The sequence below is a fragment of the Nerophis ophidion genome, linkage group LG22 (assembly GCF_033978795.1).
Source record: "Nerophis ophidion isolate RoL-2023_Sa linkage group LG22, RoL_Noph_v1.0, whole genome shotgun sequence".
NCBI classification, from domain to species: domain Eukaryota; kingdom Metazoa; phylum Chordata; class Actinopteri; order Syngnathiformes; family Syngnathidae; genus Nerophis; species Nerophis ophidion.
This window is the reverse complement of record NC_084632.1, coordinates 23,954,197-23,968,332: the sequence shown is the minus strand read 5'-3', so window position 1 is coordinate 23,968,332 and position 14,136 is coordinate 23,954,197. Positions and strand designations below refer to the sequence as shown.

The 14,136-nt window shown below is 42.9% G+C and overlaps 1 protein-coding gene across 2 annotated transcripts in view; it reads right to left on the bottom strand.

Annotated features, from left to right (window-relative positions):
* Nucleotides 1–14,136, bottom strand: part of LOC133540713 (cytosolic phospholipase A2-like) — a 63,308-nt gene that overhangs the window by 42,981 nt on the left and 6,191 nt on the right. For both annotated transcript variants that reach the window (XM_061883564.1, XM_061883563.1), the window contains exons 2-6: nt 9,605–9,693; nt 1,422–1,503; nt 1,181–1,329; nt 884–997; nt 771–808 (exon numbers count right to left, since the gene is read on the bottom strand). In XM_061883564.1, the coding sequence (XP_061739548.1) occupies nt 771–808; nt 884–997; nt 1,181–1,329; nt 1,422–1,503; nt 9,605–9,622 (401 nt within the window). In that variant the 5' untranslated portion in view covers nt 9,623–9,693. The remainder of the gene's footprint in view (nt 1–770; nt 809–883; nt 998–1,180; nt 1,330–1,421; nt 1,504–9,604; nt 9,694–14,136) is intronic.

The following is a 14,136-nucleotide window of genomic DNA, read 5'->3' as shown; positions in this document are numbered from 1 at the left end:
TGTCTTGACCAGTTGGATAAAAAGAGAGAGACAGAGTAGAGGTACAAAAGGTAGCGAGGGATAAGAAATAACAAATATTGTGGTTCAAAGGCTTAGGAGAGAGCCTATTTGTTAGGGAGCCTACCTGTGTCCCGAAACAACTATCCCGTAGTAATATCAGAGACTTAACTTCAACAGTTCTTTTGTTTTCTCTGAACACACTTTGCTTGGAAATTGTGTTTAACTGGCTAAAATTAATACATTGTTTAAACTCTCTATTTTATCCCTTTCACTGTTTAATTCCACATACAGTAAAAAGAGGCTTCATATGATCCCATTTGTCACGGTTTACTAGACACATGAAATGTGACGAATTAGAGCACGGGGTGCACTATCCACTTCAGCCTCCAGATGGCTAAAAATCTTAAAATGTGTTTTATGGCAAATTCAACATCAACTACAGTTGTCAGTTATTATGTACAGTGGGGCTTTCCATCGTTTTTAGCTGCCTGGATTGCAAAATGATTAACACCCACTTGATGGCGACAAAAAAATGGTAACAAAAATGTTTGTTATGATTTCTAAAACTAATGTGTTCTCCCGACGGGCAAGATTCCTGCTCATGATATATCGCGGGCCAATTTGAAGACGTCGGCATGCCACACTTGGCCCTGCAGGCCGATGTTTGAACACCACTAGTTTGTACTGACCAGCTCCAACAACATGTTGTTGACATGAATAACTGATGTTAATGTGACAATGACAATAAATGATTAATCAAAATGACATACCAGATCTCCAGAAACATCTCTAAGTAGACCTTGGTTGTCTGTTGAAACAATAAAATATATGTGACATGTGTGACCTGTAATTGAACATGTCACTTAAAGTATGGTGAGCTCACTTTGCCAATAAGGAAGGTCTCCATCCTTTTCTGGCCCACTTTGAGCTTGGCGATGTCAAAGGAAGTGGTCCCAAGGGTCTCGTCCATCACATAATTGGCGTCCATTAACGTTATCTGAGTGTTGCAACAATAGTACACAGTTTTTGTTTCGGCTCCCCTCTTTTAAATCCTGAGTATCCAGTTTTCTAACAAGCTTTTTTCAAGTTAAACAGGTGTATGGTTTAAAAAAATAAAGTCATTCCAATCACAGTAACAACACCTTTAAGCTTAACAAGTATCAGTTTGAACAAGTCCCACCTTCAAAACGTTCTGCAGGTTGGGGTCTAGTATGAAGTGAAAGGTTTCTTCCCATTTTGGATTGATGTTGTTGTCTATGTGTCTGGTCTTTTTTCTGCTCTCTGGGGCTGTCGGGATTAAAAGCTCCACGTACGGGTCTGGTGTGTCCACTTCATAAGCGCACAGAAACATACGCGTCATTAAAGAAAATTGGTTTATTCAGAATATTGTGTGGTACCAAAGTCATTTCAAGCAGACTCACACAAGTCTCCCAGTGCTCCCTTGGTGACGCTCTCAGCTCGGACGACAGTCACAGTGAATTTGTGAGAAAATTGTTGTTCCACCTGAAATAGAGAAATAATTAGTCTCACTCAAATGTCACCAACATTTCATAATGGTTCTTAGATACCATACAAATGTGTCCTATAATGATCATATTATAGAAAACTGATTGGAAATTAAGTACTGTGCTTTTGTAGAGATGCCAAAAAACTTTTGTCATATCCTTCTATTGAATTCCATCAAAGCTTCCAGAAAAAAAAAATTCTCAATTATCAAGTATTTCAGAAAGAGCAGGACATTGATGAAAACTTAAAAGCAGTGGTCACCAAATCCCGATTGAACAGTTGATCTTTGCGACCTTTGTAGTATCTCCCGAAAATATTGGAAAAATGTATGCATTATCACATAAATGCCCTCCTTTCTCCTCTCTGAGCTGCCACCTTATCGTGGTAGAGGAGTTTGCGTGTCCCAATGATCCTAGGAGCTATGTTGTCCGGGGGCTTTATGCCCCCTGGTAGGGTCTCCCAAGGCAAACAGGTTCTAGGTGAGGGATCAGACAAAGAGCAGCTCGAAGACCTCTATGAAGAAGATAAAACATGGACCCAGATTTCCCTCGCCCGGACGCGGTTCACCGGGGCCCCCCTCTGGAGCCAGGCCCGATGGCGAGCGCCTGGTGGCCGGGCCTGTTCCCATGGGGCCCGGCCAGGCACAGCCCGAAGAGGCAACGTGGGTCACCCCTCCAATGGGCTCACCACCCATAGCAGGGGCCATAGAGGTCGGGTACATGTGAGCTGGGCGGCAGCCGAAGGCAGGGCACTTGGCGGTCCGATCCTCGGCTACAGAAGCTAGCTCTTGGGGGGTGGGACGTCACCTCACTGGGGGGGAAAGAGCCTGAGCTAGTGCGCGAAGTGGAGAAGTTCCGGCTGGATATAGTCGGACTCACTTCGACGCACAGCAAGGGCTCTGGAACCACTTCTCTCGAGAGGGACTGGACCCTCTTCCACTCTGGCGTTGCCGATAGTGAGAGGCGACGGACTGGGGTGGCAATTCTGGTTGCCCCCCGGCTTAAAGCCTACACGTTGGAGTTCAACCCAGTGGACGAAAGGGTAGCCTCCCTCTGCCTTCGGGTGGGGGGACGGGTCCTGACTGTTGTTTGTGCTCACGCACCAAACAGCAGTTCAGAGTACCCACCCTTTTTGGGTACACTCAAGGGAGTACTGGAAAGTGCTCCACCGGGTGATTCCCTTGTCCTACTGGGGGACTTCAACGCTCATGTTGGCAACGACAGTGAAACCTGGAGAGGCGTGATTGGGAAGAATGGCCGCCCGGATCTGAACCCGAGTGGTGTTTTGTTATTGGACTTTTGTGCTCGTCACAATTTGTCCATTACAAACACCATGTTCAAACATAAGGGTGTCCATATGTGCACTTGGCACCAGGACACCCTAGGCCGCAGTTCCATGATCGACTTTGTAGTTGTGTCATCGGATTTGCGGCCTTATGTTTTGGACACTCGGGTGAAGAGAGGGGCAGAGCTTTCTACCGATCACCACCTGGTGGTGTGTTGGCTGCCGGACCGACCTGGCAGGCCCAAACGCATTGTGAGGGTCTGCTGGGAATGTCTGGCAGTCTCCTGTCAGAGAAAGTTTCAATTCCCACCTCCGGAAGAACTTCGAACATGTCACGAGGTAGGTGCTGGACATTGAGTCCGAGTGGACCATGTTCCGCACCTCTATTGTCGAGGCGGCTGATAGGAGCTGTGGCCGCAAGGTAGTTGGTGCCTGTCGGGGCGGAAAACCTAAAACCCCTTGGTGGACACCAGTGGTGAGGGATGCCGTCAAGCTGAAGAAGGAGTCCTATCGGGTCCTTTTGGCTCATAGGACTCCGGAGGCAGTGGACAGGTACCGACAGGCCAAGCGGTGTGCGGCTTCAGCGGTCGCTGAGGCAAAAACTCGGACATGGGAGGAGTTCGGGGAAGCCATGGAAAACGACTTCCGGACGGCTTCGAAGCGATTCTGGACCACCGTCCGCCGCCTCAGGAAAGGGAAGCAGTGCACTATCAACACCGTGTATGGTGCGGATGGTGTTCTGCTGACCTCAACTGCGGATGTTGTGGATAGGTGGAAGGAATACTTCAAAGACCTCCTCAATCCCACCAACACGTCTTCCTATGAGGAAGCGGTGCCTGGGGATTCTGTGGTGGGCTCTCCTATTTCTGGGGCGGAGGTCGCTGAGGTAGTTAAAAAGCTCCTCGGTGGAAAGGCCCCGGGGGTGGACGAGATCCGCCCGGAGTTCCTTAAGGCTCTGGATGCTGTGGGGCTGTCTTGGTTGACAAGACTCTGCAGCATCGCGTGGACATCGGGGGCGGTACCGCTGGATTGGCAGACCGGGGTGGTGGTTCCTCTCTTTAAGAAGGGGGACCGGAGGGTGTGTTCCAACTATCGTGGGATCACACTCCTCAGCCTTCCCGGTAAGGTTTATTCAGGTGTACTGGAGAGGAGGCTACGCCGGATAGTCGAACCTCGGATTCAGGAGGCACAGTGCGGTTTTCGTCCTGGTCGTGGAACTGTGGACCAGCTCTATACTCTCGGCAGGGTTCTTGAGGGTGCATGGGAGTTTGCCCAACCAGTCTACATGTGCTTTGTGGACTTGGAGCAGGCATTCGAGTGTGTCCCTCGGGAAGTCCTGTGGGGAGTGCTCAGAGAGTATGGGGTATCGGACTGTCTTACTGTGGCGGTCCGCTCCCTGTACGATCAGTGCCAGAGCTTGGTCCGCATTGCCGGCAGTAAGTCGAACACATTTCCAGTGAGGGTTGGACTCCGCCAAGGCTGTCCTTTGTCACCGATTCTGTTCATAACTTTTATGGACAGAATTTCTAGGTGCAGTCAAGGCGTTGAGGGGTTTCCGGTTTGGTGACCGCAGGATTAGGTCTCTGCTTTTTGCAGATGATGTGGTCCTGATGGCTTCATCTGACCGGGATCTTCAGCTCTCACTGGATCGGTTTGCAGCCGAGTGTGAAGCGACAGGAATGAGAATCAGCACCTCCAAGTCCGAGTCCATGGTTCTCGCCCGGAAAAGGGTGGAATGCCGTCTCCGGGTTGGGGAGGAGACCCTGCCCCAAGTGGAGGAGTTCAAGTACCTAGGAGTCTTGTTCACGAGTGGGGGAAGAGTGGATCGTGAGATCGACAGGCGGATCAGTGCGGCGTCTTCAGTAATGCGGACGTTGTACCGATCCGTTGTGGTGAAGAAGGAGCTGAGCCAGAAGGCAAAGCTCTCAATTTACCGGTCGATCTACGTTCCCGTCCTCACCTATGGTCATGAGCTTTGGGTCATGACCGAAAGGATAAGATCACGGGTACAAGTGGCCGAAATGAGTTTCCTCCGCCGTGTGGCGGGGCTCTCCCTTAGAGATAGGGTGAGAAGCTCTGCCATCCGGGAGGAGCTCAAAGTAAAGCCGCTGCTCCTCCACATCGAGAGGAGCCGGATGAGGTGGTTCGGGCATCTGGTCAGGATGCTACCCGAACGCATCCCTAGGGAGGTGTTTAGGGCACGTCCAACCGGTAGGAGGCCACGGGGAAGACCCAGGACACGTTGGGAAGACTATGTCTCCCGGCTGGCCTGGGAATGCCTCGGGATCCCCCGGGAAGAGCTAGACGAAGTGGTTGGGGAAAGGGAAGTCTGGGTTTCCCTGCTTAGGCTGTTGCCCCCGCGACGCGAACTCGGATAAGCGGAAGAAGATGGATGGATGGATGGATGCCCTCCTTTCTCAGAGTGACCAACAGACTTTTATGGATGTATGTATGTGTATATATATGTATATGTATATGTATATATATATATATATATATATATATATAAATATATATGTATATATATATATATATATATATATATGTATATGTATATATATATATATATATATATATGTATATGTATATATATATATATATATATATATATATATATATATGTATGTGTGTATGTGTGTATATATATATATAATATATCCATTTCCTACCGCTTTGTGCCTTTCAGGGTCGCGGGCGGTGCTGTTGCCTAGCTCAGCTGCATTTCGGGCGGAAGGCGGCGTACACCCTGGACGAGTCGCAACCTCGTCGCAGGGCCAACACAGATAGACAGACAACATTCACACACTAGGGCCGATTTAGTGTTGCCAATCAACCTATCCCCAGATGCATATTTGGAGGTGGGAGGAAGCCGGAGTACCCGGTGGAAACCCACGCAGTCACGGGGAGAACATGCAAACTCCACACAGAAAGGTCCTGAGCCTGGAATTGAACTCAGGACCTTCCTATTGTGAGGCACATGCACTAACCCCTGTCCCACCATGCTGCCCATATATATATATATATATATATATATATATATATATATATATAATATATATTTCCGCCATCAGTGTGTGAATGTGTGTGTGAATGTGGAAATACTGTTAAAGAACTTTGGGCTCCTTAAAAAGGGGTAGAAAAGCGCTATACAAGAACAACCATTTACCATTTTATATATATATATATATATATATATATATATATATATATACATATATATATATATATATATATATGTATATATATATATATATATATATATATATATATATATATATATATATATATATATATATATATATATGTGTATGTATGCGTGGAGAGACGGAGCCGACGGGCTGACGGCGAGGCAGGGCACACTGGAGCCCGGCCCAAGATGGCGGCAAGGAGGCAGAGAATGCGGCGGAGCGGAGAGGCGGGGCGTGCCGGGGGAGATGCCGCCGCAATCTGATTCAGGTGCGTGGATCACGCACCAGCAGACAATCAACATATCTCCTCGCAGTGTATAAAAGGGGAGAAGGATGAGAGATCGAGGCAGAAAGAGCAGGAGAACCCGCAGCAGAACCTGACGAGCGAAAACGACAAAGAGCGAGTCGAAGACAGCGACGGCACGGCCGGCTGAGAGCGAGCAGGAGAGAAGGACCTGAAAAGCGACCCGACCGCAGACAGGCTTGTGTTATTGAAAGAATAAACAAGACTCAAACCTGCTAAGCAATGTCCTTCCTGAGTGATCCATTGAACCCGCACGACTACAGCAAGAGACTGTCACAATATACTATTGAACACGCTTGTACGCCTTGCCGCTCACCAGGCAAACAATACGTCGGCACTATCTTCCAGCTTAATCTCCGAAAACCGGACAATGCTCCCACGCGTTGCGTTGCATCATCTAAAAAAATAATTGTGTTTAATGAATCATTAAAGCCGACCGTTGTAAGGCATCAACCAGCACGACACTACCACAATCCGTTCAACCTCCAACAAGCCAAATTGCGTTGTGCTTGCTCACAGAATCGATACAACGTGCGGCAAACCCCAGATGAAGAGCCACAAAGCAGGGGTGCACAGAGTGCGACCCAGGGCCAATTAGTGGCCAATGGTTTATTTTTCATAGACCCCTGGCACACTGCAGAAACAAAAGTAAACATAAAAATAGAAAAATGTGAAAAACAAAGGAAAGGGCACAATGACAAAAAGGCGAAATTTTTACAACAATTAACAACGTCAACATAAAGTTTTGACCTAAGGTATCACTTCTTTAAGCCTTTCTCCAACATGAATATATGAATATTATGTTGGGGCAGTTACCAAGAAAGCACGAGATCCCACACAACCCACCATTCCAGTTGCTACCATCAGGCCGCTGAAAAAATGACGATGAGGAATGACAAATATGTGTGACACACATCTGCAATGGAAATCATCTTTGCACTATATTACATGAATTACTAGAAATGCAGAGAGAGCGCAGACTTCCGCCAGGCCCTATCACCCAAAGATAGAGAATTTTTTTTAAAACTCTTGAGACAAATGCCTGCAAATACATGAGCCAACATAACCGCCTGGTGGAGGTAGTTAATCGAAGGATAAATTAACTTTCCAAACAGGCAGCAAGAGGGTTCACTCTTTGCATCGGTCTCAGCACTCTTTTTGTCTCTGAGGCTGGAGGCAGGGCTGCTCGATACAGAGGAAGTTCAGCTTTGTAATGTAAACGTAAAGTAAAATGGTAGAAATGATCCCGATCACGCAAATTTTAGCTATACTAACTAACTACCTAATTGATTCCTAGAACAATTGACGATTCGATTAAGAGTGGATTCTTGATTCAGAATGATGATTGCAATATATTATTTGGTAAATTGTAATAAAACTAGAGCTGGGCGATATGGCCTTTTTTAAATATTTCGATATTTTAGGCCATATCGCGGTACACGATATATATCTCGATATTTTGCCTTAGGCTTGAATTAACCCTTGATACGACCCCAAAAGGGAATAAGCAGTAGAAAATGGATGGATTGATACATATAATCACAGCAATATGATGATTCTGTGTCTACATTAAAACATTCTTGTTCATACAGCATTAATATATGCTAATTTTAACTTTCATGCAGAGAAGGGAATCACAACTAAGTCAATTGACCAAAACTGTATTTATTAAAAAATTATTAAGCACTGGCACAAACATTCATGTCATTTCCAAAGCAGAAAGTGCAAGCTTATCAGACATTTTAAAACAAAATAATAGTGCACTTTTGTGCATGATGTCACTAAGATGACATATCAAAACACTAAATTAAAGTGCACTTTTTGTACAGAACGCCACAACAACACTTTAAAACAGATAAAGTGCACTTTTGTGCATGATGTCACACAATAGGTGTCAAATAAAAATGAGCTGCATAATAGAAAATCAAATAGTGTTTGTCCTTCGCTATGTGTTAGGTTATATATTATAATCTCCTTTTGTTGTTGACTATTTTTTTCATGCGGTGTTGATCTGGAAATGTTTGCCTCGGCATTTTGTTGGTGTGGCACCAAATGGAGATGTTGACATGCAGAGTAAGCACTCTTCTTTCTCTAGCAGGTGACTTTTCAAATGATGCTACATATTAGCAGTAATGCTACTTTTTGTAGCAACGCTTTTGCCCCATACTTGACAAATTACGGTTGTCTGTTCGACATATTCCCACTTGAAGCCAAACCACCGCCAGATGATGGACCCCCTGCAGTTTTTCTTGGGAATTAATTCTTCCTTCATTTGTTACCAGATTCACACCTTCTTTCTCTCACATTACCACTCGCACGGCTCCGCTAGCATCAGCGCTAACGTTACCCATGCTGCTACCTCTCTGCTCTGTAGGTAAGAAGGTGTGCTTGCTCTCTGTGAGAAGGAGGGACAGGAAAGAGTGGGAAGAGCCTGTAGTGTAATGCCAGCAGCTAAAAGCAACCGCGTAACAATGTATGCTCGAATATCACGATATCGTCATTTTCTATATCGCAGAGAGACAAACCCGCGATATATTGAGTATATCGATATATCGCCCAGCCCTAAATAAAACCTTTGCAAAACAGGTTAAATATTACGAAAACTCTTCTTGGGTGCTGACGTATGACGTATACGCAAAGGTGGCCTAAAAAGCATCTTTTTAAAAAATTGATTCTTGAAAATTACAAATCGATTTAGAATCGTAATAAATAAAAATCGTAATTCAGATGTGAATCTAATTTTTCTGGTAACCCTAGGGGTACTTATATAGAGGAAATAACAATGGCTACCTAATTTGTACACTTGTATAATGAGTAAGCAATTTTTTAGCATTGCATGTAATGAGGAATTGACAAAAACATTTCTTTGAGGTCTTTGAAAATGTAAATTTTATCAAGTTTTATTAATAAAATTGGACCGTCATCCCAGAATGGGTTGTATTTATTGTAGTAACCAACATCCGGTGGTTGAATGAGGGGTTTTTAATTCCTCTGCCTTCAATTTTGTTGGAAAAAAAACAAATGCTAGTCTTTTTTAAACCACTTGACATCTGTCAGAGTTCACTGAAGATATGTCATGTCACTCATGACGGCCTAAATAGTCTAAGATGTTTTACAAAGGTCCCACCTATGTTGTGTAGAAAAAACGGTTTCAACAACAAAATTATAGAAAGGTTGAAAGATCAAGACATCCAAACAGGTAATACTTTGTTGGACAGGCTCATTTGGATTCCTTTCCTTTATTTCTTTCATCTAGATACAAATAGGTGTAAGAGATTAAACTGTCACATTGACTGAGACAACATGACGCATCAATACTCACAATGATATTGGATGCCATGGTGTGTGTTAGTAATGGAGGCCACTGGCAAGATGGAAACTTAGGAGAACATCTCACTGGTCAGTTGAAACCTTCAGAAATCCAAAAAATTCAAACAAGTCAGTTCAACATTTGAAATACGAACCGCAGATAGTACCACTTTATGTTTAAAAACACACAAGGGCATTTTGGACAACACTTTTGTTTGGATATAGGCGGTAGTTTTCCTTCTGCTTTTATTTGAATATTTGAAGCCTGTGTGTGTGTTGCAGAGGTCATTGAGAATTTTCTCATCTGTTCAACAAGGCGTGCCATAACTGACAAGCTTGGGAACACGTAGGGAGACTGTGCGGTCGTCAGACTGGTCACGTAGTTTGCCTCAGTGGTCCAAATCCTGCAAGTGCCAGCTCACTCTGGCCTTGTTCTGAAGTGTACAATGGACACACGCAGAGCGTGTGTGTGTGTCAATATGACCTATACGCTTCACAAAAATAAATTTTCATAAGAGGATAGAAGAGACAAGACAAGCAGAATTCAGCAAAGATGCAAAATAGTCAATTTACAAAAACATTTCCTTTAGTCTTTCACACATGTACAATATCAATTTGAAACTGTACTTGTAAATAGGTCGTATCCCACATTTCCAACTTTTGAGACTTGTCTATGTTTAAATTTTGTATTTTTGTTGTTGATGATGTGAAATTGCCATATCATAAGTTGACTGATGAGTTTTTTAAGTTTTCTCTGTCTTTGTTGTTTAGCCATTACTAAATCTTGTGAAATTCATGAGATTTCTACGAGACCGTGTGAATTTCTCACGTCACAACCCTCGGAAGCCCATGTTGGGTACCATTTATTATTGGTTGTTTGTTTTGTTTTTATTGAGAATGGCAGCCAGGAAGTATTGTGTATTTAAACCAGAGTAAGAAAGGAAGGGGATGATATTTTGTTTTGGGGGAACTAAAAACCTACCTAGCCTCTGTTCCTTTTGCACAGTTTGGTGCCAATTTTTCAGCAATTATCCAATTAGATCCAATTATTTTTTTGTTTGTTTGCTTATAACCACACATAACCGCTTAGGCGGTTCCTCTCCCCCTGACCAATCACAACAGGGCAGGAATGGCCAAGAAGGAGGCTGTAGACTCTGAGCTTATCAGCCCTGCATAAAATGTGAGTATTTTATGAAAATACAAAAAAACTATTGAAACAAATATATATATATTTTTAGATTTTTTTAAGATTGAAAAATGACTGACTTGCAGAGATTGGCAAACCACGGCCTTGAGACCATAAAATACAATGTATTTTACCCAGCCTCAATCCATCCATCCATTTCCTACCACTTGTCACTTTTAAGGTCGCAGGGGGTGCTGGAGCCTTTCTCAGCTGCATTCGGGCGGAAGGCGGGGTACACCCTGGACAAGCCGCCACCTCATCACAGATTTTACACAGACATATTTGCGAAACTATGCTACATTCAAGTTACCAGAAAGTCTTAAACCGTTTGCATATTTCAACATAATTGCAAAGGTTTCTGAAACGAGGGGTTTGATACAAAGCAGAGTGTTGTTGTTTTTTTCCACAATGAAGCTAAGGCCTGTGTGACGAAGAGGGGCGGAGAAGCAAGCTTTATAATTCAAATTTAGTGCAGACAAGTGATATTTTGGTACACATTTGGGTGTTTTTTAGGCCCTAATCTAGTAAAGGTTTGCGTCTATTAAAATGTGCAATTTTTTTAGAGCACGCAAAGCTGATCTATTAAGGTTGTACGCAAAAGACTGCATGCCTTAAATAAGTAAAACAAGAGCGCACTCCATTTAGTGTGTCCGTCTCCACCCATATACAGAATATATGGTAATTGTTACAACACCTACAGTAGTGGAGGAAAATATGCAAATATGATAATTTCGCACATTTCGATTTATCAAAAATCAAGAATTTAGACTCAAAACTGAAACATATTATATATTTAGCACATCTACAATGTTCGTGCAAATTAGCACAGTTTCGCACAAATTTCTATGAAAAAGGAGGCGAGCGTGCTGCAAAAACAGACAATTAAGATAGAAAATATTCAATGTTTGTGTGTGTCAACTATTTGGACTGTCAGAAATATTATTAGATATACTGTCTATTCTGCAACGACTTTTATAATTGTATAGCTGCTGGATGACTTTTGAACCAGATTAATTCATGTTCAATGGCTTTTTAATGGCTTTCATTTAGTCATTAGGAGATATACTGTATGTAAAAAAACGTCTCGCAATATGACTTTTCTGTGACGCACCATCACAAGTTCACAACATCACAGCGCATGCCTCCAAGAGCGCATCTTCAGCATGCTAAAATTAAGTTCTGTTGACTAGAATGCGCTTCAACATAGCCCAGAAATGCGCTTAATATTATGTTTGTGTGCCGCATGTCAAAAACATGAAAATACGCCACAGGTTGGAACGTATGATGTCATAAATGTATAGGGAAATGAATGTCTCCATTGTGACAGCCGGTATTCACTCAAAAACCTCATTCAAATAGAGCAGTTTCCACCACTTTTGCACTTGTTATCAATTGTGCACGCACGCTTAGTAGATCACTCGCAACACTCCCACTAGTAGTACATGTAATTTTATAGTTTGCACACCCTATTTAGCACATTTTATGTGGATTTTAGTAGATCAGGTCTTTACTTTTTTCGTTTTACTCCATGTAGTTTTGTTTTTCTCGAGTCGCAAAGGCGGTTGTCCGGAAGGTAAACGAAACACATCATAATCAAGGAAGGATGTAATCATCTGGAACATAGTAGGTACTGAATAACGTTTACTGTCATAGTTTCACTTATTCTATTTTGCTGTTACATTGAAACGTTCAACTTCATGTCACTTACAAGAGCTACTTCTTACAAATGTACATCATCTTGCCGATTTCAACAAGACATGCACCTGGGAATAGGTTGATGGGCAACACTAAATTGACCCTAGTGTGTGAATGTGAGTGTGAATGTTGTCTGTCTATCTGTGTTGGCCCTGTGATGAGGTGGTGACTTGTCCAAGGTGCACCCCGCTTACCGCCCGAATTCAGCTGAGATAGGCTCCAGCAGCCCACGGTACCCCGAAAGGGACAAGTGGCAGACAATGGATGGATGGATGTGCACCCCTGCCATTAAAATGGCATGGCAAATGAACTCCGTAAGATGTGATCAAAACACTTGGCCTAATTACAGCTGGCGATCAACATAACTTTGTTTTTGAAGCATGGGAAGGAGAAAAGGAGTGCAGAGAATAACAAGTGGATGATATTCGTAGAATTGAAAAAATAAATTATCGGAAACATGATTGTGTGTATCACCAACTCGGCGAAGCAATTCGAGCGTATCACTGCTAATCTTCACCATACGGAAGCCGAATGAGTCTGCCAGCCAAGAATGTTAAAATAATATCTAACACGTATTTATAAAAAAGGGAAACGCTGCTGATGGTGTGTTTGATGAAAGAGCAGCTTTAAGGAGATATTATAAAGTCTACTTTCCAATGTAAATTCTGTACATTATTATTGACATTACTTCATGAAAGTACACGAGTATTTTATAGTTTTCATACAATATTTCTTATCTAAAAGTGTGTTTTTGTTTTTAAAATGCATTTTACATGTTAAAGGTGTTATAGTTATTTCCCAATATTTAAAACACCAACCACCGGGCCGCAGAATAATTTTTTAATTCATTTTTTATTTATTTATTTATTTTTTCTATTAAATCAAAATAAAAAATACAAGATACACTTACAATTAGTGCACCAACCCAAAAAACCTCCCTTTTTCATGACAAAAAAAATAAATAAAAAAAATATTTTTAAAAAACCCTCCCCCGCCGGGCCGCGGGACAAATTTTCAAGCGTTGACCGGTCTACAGCTACAAAAAGGTTGGGGACCACTGATCTACATAACATGTAAAGGTGGTTCTTTGGTCAAAATGTTGCATAGATTATGTTTTACCTTCGGAATGTGCGGTTTTGTGGGTGGGTCTTAATTACGGGCCTGCACTTCGACACCAACTTCTCCATTACTGACAAATGTAATTTTGAACTATAAGCATTTTTATATTAAAAATTGCAACATTGGAGTCAAGAAGATAGTGAAGAAGAAGGAGTTTATTGACTACAGCGCACATTACAATGGCGAACACGAGCAAGGCATTCTGGGTAAATTTGTACCATATCCGCTGACGTTTTTCCCAACCTGTGACGTCACGAATAACAAAAAGCTCCTTTGGCGGAAATAGAAGGAAGGCAATATTGTTTTATAAATATCTCCACAATGATTTGATTTCAAATTTTCAGGACTTATGCAGAGCTCATATAAAAATAATAATAATGGATTAGATTTGTATAGCACTTTTGTAGACACTCAAAGCACCTCACAGAGAAGTGACGACCCATCATCCATTCACTCCACGTTCACACCTGGTGATGGTAAGCTACATTTGTAGCCACAACTGCCCTGGGGTAGACTGACAGAAGTCATCCTCAGGGCAGTGGCTG